Consider the following 18,538-nt stretch of genomic DNA (forward strand, 5'->3'; position numbering starts at 1 on the left):
TGATCCACTTGTCAAATTTTAGGTTACACAAATTCAATTGAGCATAAAAATCTAAACTACCAAAGTGCAAGTATTTAGTAACTTTGTACAAGAAAGAATACAATATTCCTCGTAATCATTTTTATTTTTCTATGTTTTGCTCAAATGACATCCTTTTTGGTTAAAACCAAGCTCAATAGTGTTGTAGTGTCCACCATTCGATTTCAAAAAATTTCTATACCATTCAGCAGAAGCCTTTGGTATACGCTTCAGACTATTATTAAAATCAATATGATAAAGTCCCCAATGTCCAGAATAGCCCGCTTCAAATTCAAAGGTATCGAAAGCTGTCCAGACGAAGTAACCACGAACTTTTACACCGTTGCTATTGATGAAAATATTAAAAATTAGTTTCATATCTTCCCGGGTTTATTATATATGTATGTACTTGTAGAATGATAGAGATAAAAATGAATTACTTACTCGATTGCTGCTTTAGTAGCGTTTATATGTTCTGTAATATAAGCAATTCGGTGTTCGTCCTTCAATGGATTTGGATTGTTGGAAGAAGGAGTACCTTTATAAAGTGGAATTCAAAGAAAAAGTATTGATTAATTTTATTTTATTTTTTTTTGAAAAAAAATTTAGATATCATTTTTTTTTCTTAATAATTGATATAATTTATAGTGATAAATTTAAAAACAAATACAACAGGGTTCCACAAACCATTTTCAGTGATGTAGATATTAGGATTTTTGTACTTTTCCTTTATAAATATTAAAACATCATACAATCCTTTGGGATAGACATAACGTCCACTGTATTGATCCTACAAATTTGAAGCATTAAACAAAAGTGTCATTGAAAAAATTAAATTAATCTCATTCATTTAACATATATACAACATTTTCCTATTCATAACTATCTCACCTTGTGACCAAGGGGTTCTCCTTCAATATTAAATTCTACAATTTTGAAATAGAGGGCAAAAATTAGTAAATATAATTGTGTAATTTTCTTTTTCTTTTGCTTATCCAACAAATAAAATATAGTGCGAGAAAAATTAAATTACCTTCTGATGTAGTAGCTAAGGCATCAAAATTGTCAAGACCATTAATTTTTGTTCTATTTGGTTCGTATCTGGCAAATTGAGATGTATAATAGTTTATTCCGATAAAATCTGCACTTCCTTTGATCATATGTTTCTCCTTTTTAGTGAATTTGGGCAACCTATGCCCCACTAATTTTCTCATAATTTGTGGGTAATCTCCATAAAACAATGGCTCTAAAATCCTGTTCGGCAAAAAATATGAAAACTCAATGTTATTATTATGTATGTATGCATGTATGAATTAAGTCGGAGAACATTACACTAGTAATTAACATAACACAAATGACTATGAGGTAAAAGTTTCATGATAAGTGTTTAGTCTTGTAATCTCAAGGACGAAGTTTAAATCAACTATTGTGAAATGTCCGTCTGATAGCGCTATGAGCGCATACGAAAAAGAAAAAAAAAACTATTGTGAAATGATATTTTATTTATTTTTTGATGAAATTGTGAAATTATTAACTTTCTCCTTCTTGGTTTTCTTTTGATAAAGTTAATACAACATATGGAGGTGTGGTTCATAGGGTAAATTAATTTCACTAACCATCCCAACCAAAAATCTATTAGTCTTTGAGCAGCCGCCACATCCTGTGGATTTGAACTATAGGGAACAAAACCTTGATATGATATAACAATTCCAATATCTCCCCTTTGTGTTTCCTGCATCAAATGTTTGTTGAAATTTAAAAACATCCTAACATAACCTAATTAAATTTATTTAATATAAACAAATTAGTTTCATTCTAATAATAATTAATGTCAAATTAATTTATTAGTTTCTTTTAAAATTTTGCAACCATACATATAATCAAAGTCAAGCCATAAGAGAAAAAAATTCTAATGCATTTTTTATGATTTTTTATAGACAAATGTTAGAGATTTATTTGGAGACCTCTTTCAACATTCTAATTCATTACCACCAATGACTTCATGGGGGAGCCAAGGCCCACAAAGCATGGGCAGTTGTCCGGATTCTGGCAAATTTTTTTGGTCGTTTTAGGAGTTTGTTTAAAACAAAATTGAGATTTTTAGGGATTAGTTTATAAGGAAAAACTGAGATTTTTTGTTAAACTAATCATATATATATATATATATATATATATATATATATATGTCAAATGTGGAATTTTATCCGAGTTTTATAATATTTTTTGCTCTACCACCGAAAGACAAAGTGACGATATAAAGACATTACACTAACTTTAAAAAAGGAAGGTTATACTATATTTGTAACACAATATATAAAACATACTTGAAATTTTTGTCTATATAAATGTGTTGCAGTAGCATGGCAAATGAGGAAGTTATGAAGGACTGTATATGCTTGTGAACATATTTTTGTATCTTGGCATGGTTCAGCAGCATCATTATCATAACCATGCATGTATTTGTAGATAGCTACGACTTGTGGTTCATTTGTTGTTGTCCAATGTTTTACTCTATCTCCATATGTTTTGAATAGTAGATTACAATAATCTTTGTAGTATTTCCTGAATTTTGATTGATTTTTAAATAAACAAATGTGCATGATAAAATTCTATAAGTTATATATATATATATATATATATATATGTAGACAAATTCACATTTAAAAAATAATTTTTTAACGGTTAATAGGGGTTTACCCCTTGCAATGTGGGCGAGTTTTGGTTTACTCCCTGTAATATTTATTTTTTTGGATTATCCCTGTAATGTGAAGATTCACTCGTTTACCCCCTCATGAAATATGTTGACTTAAGATTCTATCATTTTGTCCATGTAATGTGAGCGGATTTTGGTTTGACTCCCTCGCTGACTATGTCAGGTCATCATTTTTGTGGAATCTTAAGTCAACATACATATTTCATCAGGGAGGTCAATGAGAGAATTTTTACATTACAAAATAAGTAACCAAAAAGAATATTGCAGGGGATAAACACATATTATATATATTTTTAAAATAGAATGTTGAGATGAAATGATATTGAAGGTTGATTAATTACACAATAGTGTGATTTAAGAAGCCACCGATCTTTTGTTGAATGGCTACGGGATAGTCAAAGTGCACAATAGTTACAAAAGGCTCAATACCTGTAAAACAAATAAAAATAAATTTATATACATGTATTTAAACAAAGTTCTCGATAAATATAATTAATGCAAAGGAATATGGTTGTTTTTGTTCATACCATTTGCAAGTAACTCATTGATCAAATTGTTGTAAAAGTTGATACCTTCTTTGTTTATACCTCCTTTCAAGGTTCCATCTATGTTTGATTGTTGAAAATGATGAGAAAAGTGTTACCGTTAAATATATTCGGCAAGGTAGCAATATATAGTAAAACGAATTGGTGTTAACCCAGTTTCTAAGGAAGGGAACTTAGTAATTCGGAGTGCGGCCACAAGGTAAGTAAAGTTTGACAAAAAATTGTTTCATCCAAGAATCAAACTTGAGTTAAGGATGTCGATTTGATCTGTAAATGAGATTTTCCATGGGAATTGCTCCGTTTGGGAGCCGTAAACGGAGAATTTTTCCCCATCTCCGTGGATGGGAATGGAGGAAAAAATCCTCCGAAGGAGTTTTGGGTATGGGGATATAATTATGTTACTAGTTTAGAGACATGTGCATTTGCACAAGTCTATTGACTTTTATTCGATATTTAAGTTTGACATTGTATTAAGGTAAAAAATTTATGTAGAATAAGCTATTTAAAAATTTGTTATAAAATATTGTTAAAATATAAGTGAAACTATTGCGGTATTTCTTGTAAAACTTATTAAGGGCCATTTGGATTTATTTATTTTTGGGCTTATTAGTGTAAAATTACATAGAAGGTGGAATATGGAGGAAGAATACTTTGAAGTGGGGAATAAGGACGTACGGAAATGAAGATCATTTTAAATGGTGATAAATTGTGTAATAAAGTACTTCCCGCCCCGTGACATCCCTAACTATATTATTATATTTTCAAAATTTACCGGGCAAAATTCTACTCCATGAAATGGACATTCCGTAAGAATTCACTCCAAGATATTTCAAATGTTTCACATCCTCCTATAGAATCATAAAAATAAAAATCAAAATTAGAACACAACAATTGGTAGATATATGAATGAGACTATGATCGATAAAAGAAGATATATGACATTATAACTAAATCCTTATTCACCTTGTATCTTTTGTAATGTTCGATCATTGTGGAAACTTTATCAGCATCCACAAACCTTTCTGCAGGTTGTTAAAGAAGGAAGCAAACTAAATAAATAATGGGTAAGACAAAAAAAATTGATAATTATTGTGTAATTCTTCTAACCTTTGTGTCGTTCAACTATATCTTCCCATACTCCCTTTCCACCTCCTCCTTCTAGAGAATCTCCTTCAATCTAAATTCAACAATTAACATTATCAAAAAAAAAATCAACAATTATAACTTATTAATGATAAAATCTTTAAACCATTCAAAAACTACTACGAAAAATTAAATTAAATTAAATTAGTGAAGGAAATTTAGAGAGAAAAAAACGAGAAATTCTCTCTAAATTTGAATTTGTAACTAAACCTAAGTTTTCCAATTAATAGTCTAAAAATGTTGTAACTTTATGTTTCTTTGTATAATTATTAGTCACTAACTAGGGAATAAACAAAGTAAATGATGAATCGTCTCGCAAGTTCAACTCAATTAATAGTTGTAGGATGTTGAGATCCAATAATCACTACTTGACAAAAAAATAAATAAATTTATTGACGAATTTTGTACACTTTTATGCTAATAATAGATCTTTCAATACTTTTGTACTAGATGCATAGCTTAGTACAATATACTAAACTACTACGTATTTTTGTTACTAACTTTTGTTGCTAATTTTTATTTCTAGCAGTGGAAAAAAAACACTTAATAAATTTGAAGGTATTATTAATCTACAAATTATGAACATTTACCTGTAAGGAAGAAGATCCAACACCAAAAAGAAAATCAGATGGAAATGATGCTCGTTTCGGAAAACTTGAAGAATTTTGAGACCTCTTGAATGAAATATGATATTCTTCTCCTATCTATAATATTCAACCATTATTACATGTTAATGAATTAACATAAGCTCTTTTATTTTATTTTTGTTGAACAAATTTATTTTAGAAGCATTAAATATTATTATATCCAAATTGATTACACTAAGTAAAAGACCACCGGACAATAAGATGCGTTGCTAATCCTTTCTTGAACGCGCGTCCCCGTGCGTTAGCACGGGTAAGTTACTGGTTAACTATGTTATCTATTAATGTAATAATGTATTCGACTTAATTATGAGCACCTGTATTGGAGCAGGAGGCCTAGAACCGGCTAACAAGTCACCTCGAAGTGATGATTTCTTTTTAAGATGTGTATCTGTAATATATGAAAAATAAGTGTTGGAAATATGATTTAATAGAAAACAAAATACATATATTGAGTTCATTTCAAAATAATTACTCCCTCTAGTCACTATTATAAATAAAAAATTACTTTTTAGATTTATAGGAAAATTGATGTATCTAGTCCATAATATAGGCTGAATACATCAATTTTTCAATTAACCTAAAAAGTGATTTTTTGCTTATAATAGTGACCGGAAGGAGTAACAATTATTATTTTGTACCCAAAAAAAAATTATTGTCAATAAAACAACTATTTATAGAAAATTCTTTTATAAACTTTAAAATCTAACTTCTCTATATAAAAAATAGCTTTTTCTTTATCAGGTAGCCTATTGACTAAGAATTTCACATTTTTAAGATGAATAAATGGAGTGTCCGGGGTTCGAACCCTGACTCCTCCATAGAAAATGTTGATGTCCCTACCAATTTCAAAACAAAAATTGGATCTTTAATTTTTGTCCTTGATTAGATTTTTTTTATCAAAATTTATCTCTCCATACGTTAAAAATTAAATATTCATTTCTATTGAGAAGTTAATTAGTAATTACAGCATTATAGAGATTATAGAGATTATATATATATATATATATATATATATATATATATTATTGTATAGTAGAAATTATTAAAAAAACAATTCTACCAAAAAAAAAAAGAAAACTATCGGAAAACAAAAGAAGAGAAATAGCAAACCTTGAGCTTGAGACAAATTGGAAAGCAAAACAACAATAGACAAGATTGTAAGAATAAATTTCAAAGATGATAACATCTTCATTTTCTGTCTCTTGTAGAAGAAAAAAAAATCACAATTGTTTATTGAGTAAGAAAAATCTTCATTTTAATACTATATATAGTTGAGGAAAAAAAACAACCTTACTACGTTCATGACAGCTATAGTGAGATGTATTTCTATATTTGATTGTAAACTATAATCCAACCTTTTTAGGCTTAATGAGTACAACTCAAATAATGTTTTCTCCATCCAAATGATGTTGTTGTTAGTGTCGTTATCACTTAAAAAATACCCTTGTTTTTTACCAATCAATTTTCTTGTTTTGTATAGATAAAATTATATATAATTAAAAATCGTAGGAGAAAAAGAAAGATGTCAATACTCCCTGACTATGGATTTAATGTTCCTATTTAATTATTCTTTTTTAAGAGTATAATTGACAATTATATCATTTGTCAATTATTCTTATCTTTTTTAATAAAACTAATTTATATGTTATATTTTTGGAAAACTAAAGTTAGTTAAGAAAGAAAAATAACATATTAAATTATTATTTTTTGGTACATAATATAATAAATTTATTGGAAAGAGAAAGTGTGTGAAAAAATAGGAATTTATTAGTAGATTAAAATAAGGGTATAATAACAAGAAAATGAACAAAAATATATTACTCACTTCGTACCAAATTATCAGTCACTTTGAGGATAAAATTTGTACCAAATTATAAGTTGTTTTACATTAAAGATCAAACATTTAATGTTATTTTTCATATTATACCTTCAACTATTTATTACCCTCTCTTCTTTCAATTCTTCAATTTATTTTTTTCATACCATAAATGAAGGACAATTTTGTAAATCAACTCATTATTTCTCGATCTTTTCCATACAACTTTAATTACATTTCTTAATATGTGTAAAAGTGGCAAAGTGACTTATATGTACAAAAGTGGCAAAGTGACTTATATTGTGGTACGATGAGAGTATTCAAAATAACACTTAAAAAGCAATGGAGTATATATAATTATAAAATTGTAGGAGAAAAACAGAGATGTCAATATTGTACAAGCTTATGAAGTCAGGATGGGGTCATATAATTTTTAATCCAACCCTTAAAATAAAGAAATTAGTAAAAATGAAAGAAAACTTCATCGTATCCCCCTTCCCCTTAGATTCTCAAAAGCCCTCCAAATCCATTCTTTTGACAATCTAACCCTCTTATAAATTTTGAAATATGGATGATTATGAGAACTCCAACATTAAGAAGAAAGAATCACTAGTCCCAAGCGTCATTGTTGAAATGTGGCACTTTATTTTTGTTATAACACAAGATCAAAGTCACATATCTTAGGCGCAGCTTGAGCCTATGGACAAGGCTCTGAAGACAGACTCTGAAGCACTTGGTTAACATACACTTTCTTGAGAGCTAAGTAACCTATACTCTAAGTAACTAACTTAACAACCAATTCTAAGTATCAATGTGCATGCTTCTACCATTGGAGATTGGATTCTTAGCAAGGTTTATAGCAAATTTTCCAATCAATTCTAAGTATCAAGGGCTTCACTGGTTCACACTTAACCTCTTTCATCACTGAATTCAGCCACATTGCTTGACATGTTGCAAAAGTCCCTTCAATATACTCAGCTTCATAAGATGATAGTGCAGTCACTAGTTGTTTCTTTGTGCACCATGATATTGCAGCATTGTTGACTTTGAACACATAATCAGATGTGCTCCTTCTATCAGTTATGTCACCACACCAATCACTATCAGAATATCCTACCAAGGCACACCCTTCTCCATTTGTACCATTATGAAATAACAGGCCATAATCCAATGTGCCTTTGAGATACCTAAAAATCCTCTTAGCAGCTATCACATGAGGTTTTCTAGGATCATGCATAAATTTACTAATCACATGCGTTTGATTCGTAAAACAGCAAGAACGAGACAGAACAGTATAGGACAGAACAAGATAATACAGGACAAGACAAAATTGTGCCGGAGAGATATAGGACGATAATATTTTTATATTAGAAAATAAAATGGATATATTTTTTTTTTATAGTTGTACTGTGGACAAAAAATTGTCTCGTACAAAAAATCTTGTTTTTGTCCTATCCCTTGCTACCTAATTTGTCCAGTCTCATAACCAGTTTCAAATCAAACAGGGTACAATAAAATTTGTCTTGTCCAGTCCCCTGTTTTTTAGCAGATCAAACTGAAATATCAAGCCTACCATTACACACATCAATAAGTCAACCATTTGTCTGAACATGGTTGAATCAACCTTCTCTTCATTGTTGCACTCGTCAAGTTTTGAATTTGTCTCTGATGGATTTGACAACGAATTGCAACCATTCATTTCAAATTTTTCTAGTAATTCACCAATGTACGTCTATTGATGCACTACTACACAATTCTTCACTTTCAAAAATTTCATTCCTAAGAAATAATTTTTAGTTTTGACAATTTGGATGTTAATTGTTCTTGTAATACTGATGTCGGGTGGTTATGGAGTGGTTCTTTTTTTCTTCTTTATTTTGGCCATAAGGTAGCTCCATGCCTCCATTTGACAAGTTTCTTTCTTGTTGTTGAACCTTTGAAAGTCGTTAATCCCGAACTTGTCTGAAGTCATTTTGAGGCCTCCTTAATACCAGTGTACCAAATTAATCAGACAAGTTGAAGGTTAACACTTAACCCAACTCACAAGCTTATTTGTTTATTGGTGGTGAGTGGTGACAACAACATTCCCTCACCTTTGGAAAATTAACATCATTTGGATTTTGGTGCTCTTATAAAATATAAATCAGTATATCAAAGCACCTCACTAACTATGATCGTTGAACTTGATATAGTTAATAAGTATTTGTCACATCCCGACTTTATTAAATTAATAGAAAAATATTAATTAAAAGTAATTATTAGAGACAATTGTAAATAAGTGAGTATAATTCATCACGTAAACTTTGGTTTCAAACTTTAGTGTAGTTTGTTAGTAGATTTTAGCAATTATCTCTTCAAGTAATGAACAACCAAAAAGTTGTTCATAACAGCATGTTCCCTTCTTAACTGAAAATATGTGTATATGGGTATTATGACTCGGTGCATGCATGCCATGAACCGATGCATAAGCCCCGCAATATATATATATATATATATATATATATATATATATATATATATATATATATATATATATATATATATATATATATATATATATATATATATATATATATATATATATATATATATATTTATAAAATAAGGGAAAGATACATCGGTGCATCACCTGGTTGAATTGGTTCAGCCTGAACCGAGAGAGGATTGCATCGGTGCAAACCACCTTGAGTCGATGCAAGCTCGTATTTTACAAGAAATGTAAGGCCAGAATATATTGATATAAAATCATTTGAATCGATACATTATGTGTAGGAGGATATATTATCTTGACCTTCTTGGTGTCGATCGTGAACAAGCTGGGACTCATGATGTCCTCACATGTGCTAACCAGCTTCCTTTCAACCCAAACACCAAACTTGCAGCATCTTAAATTAGATCATATTTATCATGATATGATATTGTTGTGCTTATACCTTTGAAAATGGTAAGCTAATAATGATTCTTAAAGTTATTGGCATCAATGCAATAATTTTGAACTGTGTGGAAGAAGTGTGTGAATTCTTTATAGTTTTTCTTTGCTGATGTGTAGAAGTTAAGTCATTGAAATATCATTACACTTTGTGAGAAGTCTGTATCTGGTATATAATTATATTATGGATGTTTTAGGTTATTATATATACATTCCTTGGTTATTGGTTGCATATGTTTTAACTTTTAATGTAAATTTGAAGCTGTTTATTTCAGACACTATTTGTCATAACCATTTTAATTCCAAGTTCAATTGAGCATAAAAATCTAAACTACAAAAGTGCAAGTATTTAGTAACTTTGTTCAAGAAAGTATACAATATTCCTCATAATCATTTTTATTTTTCTATGTTTTGTTCAATTGACATCCTTTTTGGTTAAAACCAAGCTCAATAGTGTTTTAGTGTCCGCAATTGGATGTCAAAAAATTTCTATACCATTTAGCAGAAGCCTTTGGTATACGCTTGAGACTATTATTAAAATCAACATGATAAAGTCCCCAATGTCCAGAATAGCCCGCTGCAAATTCAAAGGTATCGAATGCTGCCCAGACGAAGTAACCACGAACGTTTACACCATTGCTATAAATGAAAATATTAAAAATTAGTTTTCGTGTAGGAGAATTCTCGACTCAAAAAATAATTATAGAAGTTCCATCTCTTCTAGGGTTTATTATATATGTATGTACTTGTAGAATGATAGGGATGAAGATGGATTACTTACTCGATTGCTGCTTTAGTAGCGTTTATATGTGCTGCAATATAATCAATTCGGTGTTCGTCCTCCAATGGATTTGGATTGTTGGAAGGAGTACCTTTATAAAGAGGAATTCAAAAAAAAAGTGTTGATTAATTTTCTTTGTGGAAATTTTTTTACATATCATTATTTATTTTTTTACTAATTGATATTATTTATAATGTGATAAATTTTAAAAATAAATACAACAAGGGTTCACAAACCATTTTCAGTGATGTAAATGTTAGGATTTTGGTACTTTTCCTTTATAAACATTAAAACATCATACAATCCTTTGGGATAAACATAGCGTCCACTGTATTGATCCTACAAATTTTAAACATTAAACAAAAGTTTCATTGATAAAAATAAATTTCAACTCATTCGTTTAACAAACGTTTTTCTATTCATAACTATCTCACCTTTTGACCAATGGATTTTCCTTCAACATTAAATTCTACAAATTTGAAATAAAAGGCAAAAATTAGTCAATATGATTGTGTAATTTTCTTTTTCTTTTGTATATCCAATAATTAAAATGTAGTTTGAGAAAAAATAGATTACCTTCTGATGTAGCTAAGGCATCAAAATTGTCAAAACCACCAATCTTGAATCTATTTGATTCGTATCTAGCAAATTGAGAACTATAATAATTTATTGCGATAAAGTCTGCGCTTCCTTTGATCATACATTTCTCCTTTTCGGTGAAATTGGGCAACCTATTCCCCACTAAGTTTCTCATAATTTGTGGGTAATCTCCATAAAACAATGGCTCTAAAATCCTGTTCGATCAAAAGTATCAAAAATCAATGTTATTATGTATGTATGTACGTACGTATGTATAAATTAAGTCGGAGAACATTAAACTAGTAATTAACCTAACACAAATGACTATGAGGTAAACATTCTATGATAAGTGTTTAGTCTTGTAACTCTAAGGACGAAGTTTAAATCAACATATAGAGGTGTGGTTCATAGGGTAAGATAATTTCACTAACCATCCCAACCAGAAAACCATTAGTCTTTGAGCAGCAGCCACATCCTCTGCTTTTGAACTATAGGGAACAAAACTTTGAGATGATATAACAAGTCCAATTTCTCCCCTTTGTGTTTCCTGCATCGAATGTTTGATGAAATAAAAAAAAAAATCCTAACGTGAACTAATTAAATTTATTTAATATAAAAAAATTAGTTTCATTCTAATAATAATTAATGTCAAATTAATTTATTAATTTCACTTATGTGCAACCATACATTTTTTTTATTTCTAAATCCTCAATATAAACAAAGTCAAGTCAAAAGAAGAAAAGTTCTATTCTTGATGATTTTTTACAGACAAATGGTAGAGGTTTAATTTTTCTTAGAATTTGGAGTAGCGCCTAACTTAATCCTACAAAATCAGCTTTTAAGGGTGGGCTTGGGGCGCGGATATAAATGGTGGATGATCCGATCAGATCACCTGATAGCAAGCAGCCCAACGGATCTTAAATTAGGAGTTGAGTCTAACTCAACCCTACAAAATCAGCTTTTAAAATGAAATTTGCTCTCACTTATAAACACATATTCATTCAATCTCTCAACCAATGTGGGACTTCTTTAACAATTTTATTAGGGGAAAATATAATTTATTTGCCGCCTAAATCAAATTGGAGACCTCCTTCATAATACTCTCTCAACATTCTAACCCATTACCACCAATGACTTGAACGTGACAATATAAAGATATTACACTAACTTTAAAAAATGAACTTTATACTATATTTGTAACACACTATATAAAACATACTTGAAATTTTTGTCTATATAAATGTGTTGCTGTAGCATGGCAAATGAGGAAGTTATGAAGGACTGTATATGCTTGTGAACATATTCTTAAATCTTGGCATGGTTCAGCATTGTCATTATCATAGCCATGCATGTATGTGTAGATAGCTACGATTTGTGCTTCATTTGTTGTCGTCCAATGTTTTACTCTATCTCCATATGTTTTAAATAGTAGTTCACAATAATCTTTGTAATATTTCCTGAATTTTGATTGATGAAATTCTATAAGTTTTATGTAAACTAATTCACATTAACAAAAGAACATTTTTTTTTAAAAAAATATAGAATGTTGAGATGAAATAATATTGAAGGTTGATTAATTACACAATAGTGTGATTTAAGAAGCCACCAATATTTTGTTGAATGGCTAGTGGATAGTCAAAGTGCAAAATAGTTACAAGAGGCTCAATACCTGTAAAGCAAATAAAAATAAATTTATGTACATGTATTTAAACAAAGCTTTCGGTATATATAATTAATGCAAAAGAATAAGTTGTTTTTGTTCCTACCATTTGCAAGTAACTCATTGATCAAATTGTTGTAAAAGTTGATACCTTCTTTGTTTATACCTCCTTTCAAGGTTCCATCTATGTTTGATTGTTGAAAATAAGAGAAAAGTGTTATGTTAAATTCAGCAAAGGAGAAATATATAGTAAAAAAAATTGGTGTTAACCCGGTTTCTAAGAGAAGGAAAACCTTGTTTAAAAGGGGGAAGGAAAACCTAGTAATCTGGAGTTCGGCTATAAGGTAATAAAAGTTTGACAAAAAATTGTTCCACCCAAAAATTAAACTTGTTTCTCTTGAACGATTCATCATTTGATGAAACTCATTAACCATTTAAGTTAAATGTCTTGGTTTAACAATATTTTTTAGAATTATAGACGAAATGACAAATACTGCTAAAATTCACAAAAATAATTGCTAGATGTTGGGCTCGAACTTAAATAAAGGTTTCAGTTTAACAATAACAATATTGTCAGTTGAGCTAGATTTACAGATTAAAAATTAATATTTTATTTTATTATTTAAATACATAAAAGGCTATACTAACTATATTTAAGATGTCAATTTGATCTCCTAAATAGGAATTTTCATGGGGATTGTTCCGTTTGGGACCCGTAAACGGAGAACTTTTCCCACCCCTAGGGAAGTGGATGGAGGAAAAAATCTCCCGGAAGGAATTTTTGCGATGGGGATAGAATTTTATCCCATGCTCGATAGAGACTCCGTCTTTGAACACTTTATTAAAAATAACCTTTATATGGGTATATTTAAGTGTTTCATATGTATATTTATTTATATCCCCGCTGAAAATGTGGGGATCCACGAGAATATGGAGGAAGAATATTCTGAAGTGGGGAATGAGGACGAAGATGAGGATAATTTTTTGTTTTTACCACCAGTTTAATTTGGTTCGGGGGTCAGCTCTGGCATCAAGTGTGGTTTCAGCCCCTCCCGATCGCAGTTGCGGGGATCGAACCGTGATCCTCCCTACCAAGTTCAGCGTCAATCACCATTGAACCAACTAACGATTGGTGAGATGATGATAATTTTAAATGATGGAAAATTGTGTGGTAGAGTAGTTATCGCTCATTCTCCGTCTCATTATCATTCCTAACTATATTATGTTATTTTCAAAAATTACCGGGCAAAATTCTACTCCATGAGATAGACATTCTATAAGAGTTCACTCCAAGATACTTCAAATGTTGCACATCCTCCTACAAAATCATAAATAAAAAATTTAAATTTAGAACACAACAGTTGGTAGATATATGAGACGATCAATAAAAGAAGATATATGATATTATAACTAGTCCTTATTCACCTTGTATCTTTTGTAATGTTCAATCATTGTGTCAAATTTATCACCATCCACAAATCTTGCTGCAGGTTGTTAATGAAGGAAGCAAACTAAATAAATAATGGGTAAGACAAAAAAAAAAAATTATAATTATGTGTAATGCTTTATCTATTTCTTTTTAAGTGTCTAACTATTTTTCACGATATTTTCTTGTCGTTTTTTCATTTTTAAAGTTGAACTAGTAAGGGTCACAAATTGATGTGATTATGTGAGCATGTCACGCATGATATTAATATATGTATTTTGTAAAAAAAAAAAAAAAATTCTCTTAATAAAGATACATATTAATCTTTATATATTAAAGAAATAAAAGATAAGAACATAGTAAAATATATGTAAACAATTTATTTTCTTTTTCTATAGCATTTGTGCCTCGAAGCAACTGTTTTTTTAATATATCCCTCTTAATTAATATATCACTCTTTTTTTTGAATATATGATGGAATAATAAATAGTATAAAAATGACAAATAATTTTTTATTTTTTATGTGCATTAACTCTCGGTTCTCAGAGTATGGGATCGGAGATAAAATAACTCAAAATTTGGCTGAGAAGTAAATAAAGAATAGTCAAAAATTGTTCAATCTAAAAATCAAACTCGAGTAATCGAGTTCTCCCGAATTGTTTGTTCCTTATGTGGAGTTTAATGACCAACGTAAGCTTAATCAATAGTTAATAAATACTTTTCAATTAAACCACAAAACCATTTATTAATGTCATTTGTTTATATACAAGAATCTTAAACCGTAATTAAAAAGAAACATTGGCTTAGGCCTCATCAATATCAAAAAATAAAGATAGCATATGTTTCAAAATATTAATAGCATGAATATTGCAAATTTAAGTTGATTGATTAACCTTTGTTTCGATCAATTCTATCTTCCCATACTCCCGTTCCACCTCCTCCTTCATGAAAATCTCCTTCAATCTAAATTCAACAATTATAACTTATAAATGATTTATACCATTCAAAAACTGCTACTAAATTTGAATTTGTAATTAATAAGAGTGTGTTTGGATGAGGGATTTTAGAAATTCAAGGGATTTTAAATACTAGGCAATTCAATTAATTCAATTGAATTCCCTTGATTTTCAAATTCCAGTGTTTGGATAAAGTGTTGAAATTCCATCAATTGTAAAATTCATTGTTTGGATAATGTAATTGAATTTCCTTCATTTAATTTTATTTATTTTAATAAAATCGACCCTAAACCCAAAAATTGGCGGAAAACCAAAAAAAATCGGCCGAAAAACCTAAAATCGGGCAAAACCATAAAATCGGCCAAAAAACCTAAAATCGACTATCAACCATTAAATTGGCCGAAAAAATCGGCGGAAAAACCTAAAATCGGTCAAAAACCATAAATCAGCTAAAAAACCTAAAATTGACTATAAACCTTGAAATCGGCCGAAAACCATAAAATCGGCAGAAAAAACATAAAATTGGCCGAAAAACCTAAAATCGGCCAAAAACCCTAAAATCGATAGTAACACACAAAATCGGCTGAAAAACCTAAAATCGACCAAAAGCCCTAAAATCGACTAAAAAATCTAAAATAGTCAATTTTTTGGGTTTTTGGTCGATTTTTGGTTTTTCGGCCGATTTTTTGGGTTTTCAACCGATTTTTGGAATTTTGGCCGATTTTAGGTTTTTCTGCCGATTTTTCGGGTTGCCAGTCGATTTTAGGGTTTATAGTCGATGTTTTGGATTTTGGCCGTTTTAAGGTTTTCGGCCGATTTTTGGTTTTTCGGCCGATTTTTTGGGTTTTCGGCCGATTTTAGAGTTTATAGTCAATTTTTGGGCTTTTGGCCGATTTTAGGTTTTTTGTGCCGATTTTTTGGATTTTCGGCCGATTTAGTGTTTATCGTCAATTTTAGGTTTTACTATCAATTAGTAATTTTTAAAAGTTTACGGAGAAGAAGGAATTTCAAATTCTTTGGTTTTATGTGTCATTTTGAAATTCTCTAAATTTAACTTGAACAAAATACTTCATAAATTTCCATCATTTTGAAAATTCTTCAAATTTCCATCCAAACAATGGAATTCACCTCAAATCATTTGAATTCCCTCAAAACATTACTTTACCTCAAAAAATTCCCCCATCCAAACACACTCTAAGTTTTCCAATTAAAAGTCTAAAAATGTACCAACTTTATGTTTCTTTGTATAACGGTTGGTCACTAACTAGGGAATAAACAAAGTAATGATGAATTGCTTTGCAAGTACAACTCAATTAATAGATGATTCTTGGGCTTTTACCTTAGGTGGAACGTTTACGGTTAGCCTTTTATATACTTTTCTTTACAATCGCTTTATTCCGCCTCCTATGATTGGTTGAGTTCATCCGGGACAATTGTTAAAGTGTGGGATAGTTGGGCACCGACAAAGGTTATTGTTTTTTCTTGGCAAGCTCTCTTGGGAAGGATTCCTACGCGGGTGAATCTTGCTCGTCGAGGAGTAATTCCTTTGAACGAGTCTTTGTTTTGTATTTGGTGTGACTCCGCCGAGGAATCGGAGAATCATCTTTTTGCTTCTTGCTCTTTGGTGTGGGCGGTGTGGTCGAAGGTCTTTAGATGGTTTGGGGTTTCTACGGCTTTACCCCACTCCATGCTTTCAATATTTGAGACTTTTAGTGGCTTATGTTGGAAAAAGGAGCATGGTAGAAAATGTGTTCTTATGGTTTGGCATGCGGTCATTTGGACAAAATTAAGCTTGTTTCTTGGAAATGGCTTTTGGCAAAAAAGATTGGTACATCTTGCTTGTTTGATGAGTGGTGTACGAATCCTTTTAATTGTATAGCTAGATAGTTTTGGGTATGGTTTTTTCGAATTGGGTGGAGTACTATTTGTATTTTTTCTTTAAAAGTGGATTGAGTACCACTTATACTTTTTTCCAATTCGTTTTTTATATATAAATATCATTTTGCCGTTCAAAAAAAAAACAACTCAATTAATAGATGTGGGATGTTGAAATGCAACTACCACTACTTGACAAAAATAAATAAATTTAGTGACGAATTTTGTGCATTCTTATGCTAAAAATAAATCTTTCAATAATTGTACTAGATGCATCACTAGCTTTAGTACATTGTACTAAACTACTTTTGTTGCTAATTTTTATTTCTAGCAGTGAAAAAAAATACTTAATAAATTTGAAGGTATTATTAGCTTACTAATTATGAACATTTACCTGAAAGGCAGAAGATCCAGCACCAAAAAGAAAATCAGATGGAAATGACGCTCTATTTAAAAAACTTGAAGAATTTGGAGACCTCTTGAATGAAATATGATTTTCTTCTCCTATCTATAATATTCAGCCATTACAGGTTTATAAATTAATATAAGCTAATTGATTTTGTTATTAACTATGTTGTCTATAATATATTCAACTTAATTTATGGACACCTGTATTGGAGCAGTAGACCTAGAACCGGCTAATAAGTCACGTCGAAATGATGGTTTTTTTTTATGATGTACATCTGCAATATGTGAAAAATAAGTGATGGTAATATAATTTAATTAATGTTAATCGAAAACAAAATTCATATATTGAGTTAATTTCAAAATAATTAACAATTATTGTTTTGCACTAAAAAATAATTATCAATTATTGTCAATCAAACAACCACGTATAGAAAATTCTTTTATAAACTTTAAAATCTAACTTCTCTATATAAAAAGAAGCTTCTATATGATTCATTCGACAATTTCAAAACAAAAATTGGATATTTAATTTTTTTAATCAAAATTTAACTCTCCATATGTTAGAAATAAAATATTTATTTCAATTGAGAAGTTATATATATATATATATATATATATATATATATATATATAACTTCTACTAACAAAAAACTTTCAAAAAACAAAAGAAAAGCAATTATGTTCTATTTTTTTTTTTAAAAAAAAAAAAAAAAAGCAATAGCAAACCTTGAGCCTGGCACAAATTGGAAAGCAAAACAACAATAGACAAGATTGTAAGAATAAATTTCAAAGATGATAACATCTTCATTTTCTGACTCCTACAGGAAAAAAATTACAATTATTTATTGAGTAAGAAAAAGTAGTTAATTCTTAATACTATAATATAGTTGAGGAAAACAAAATCAACCTTATTACGTTTATGACAACTATTGAGATGTATTTTTATATTTGATTGTAAACTATATTCCATCCTTTTTAGACTTCATGAATCCAACTCAAATCTTGTTTTCTCTATCCAAATGATGTTGTTGCTAGTGTCATT

General features: G+C 29.7%; 2 protein-coding genes across 2 annotated transcripts; both read right to left on the reverse strand.

Moving 5' to 3' along the window:
• Nucleotides 1–129: 129 nt before the first annotated feature.
• LOC123892108 (beta-glucosidase 24-like) lies at nt 130–8,119 on the reverse strand. The gene is made up of 16 exons (XM_045941947.1): nt 7,796–8,119; nt 6,156–6,267; nt 5,381–5,454; nt 5,010–5,123; nt 4,384–4,453; nt 4,240–4,298; nt 4,049–4,124; nt 3,259–3,336; nt 3,073–3,160; nt 2,343–2,580; nt 1,635–1,750; nt 1,052–1,272; nt 910–944; nt 706–808; nt 463–556; nt 130–364 (listed from the first exon to the last, which is right to left on the reverse strand). Exons 1-16 carry the CDS (start codon nt 8,117–8,119, stop codon nt 130–132), a joined length of 2,037 nt encoding a protein of 678 aa, XP_045797903.1.
• A 2,150-nt stretch (nt 8,120–10,269) lies between these two features.
• On the reverse strand, nt 10,270–18,304 carry LOC123892109 (beta-glucosidase 24-like). Its single transcript, XM_045941948.1, has 15 exons — nt 18,213–18,304; nt 17,698–17,716; nt 17,483–17,596; nt 15,171–15,220; nt 14,257–14,314; nt 14,074–14,149; nt 12,938–13,015; nt 12,753–12,840; nt 12,391–12,628; nt 11,603–11,718; nt 11,169–11,386; nt 11,027–11,061; nt 10,829–10,931; nt 10,593–10,683; nt 10,270–10,450 (listed from the first exon to the last, which is right to left on the reverse strand). The coding sequence occupies exons 1-15, from the start codon at nt 18,302–18,304 to the stop codon at nt 10,270–10,272; spliced, it is 1,557 nt and encodes a 518-aa protein (XP_045797904.1).
• Nucleotides 18,305–18,538: the final 234 nt, after the last annotated feature.

This window comes from Trifolium pratense, linkage group LG6 (genome assembly GCF_020283565.1).
Source record: "Trifolium pratense cultivar HEN17-A07 linkage group LG6, ARS_RC_1.1, whole genome shotgun sequence".
NCBI classification, from domain to species: Eukaryota; Viridiplantae; Streptophyta; class Magnoliopsida; order Fabales; family Fabaceae; genus Trifolium; species Trifolium pratense.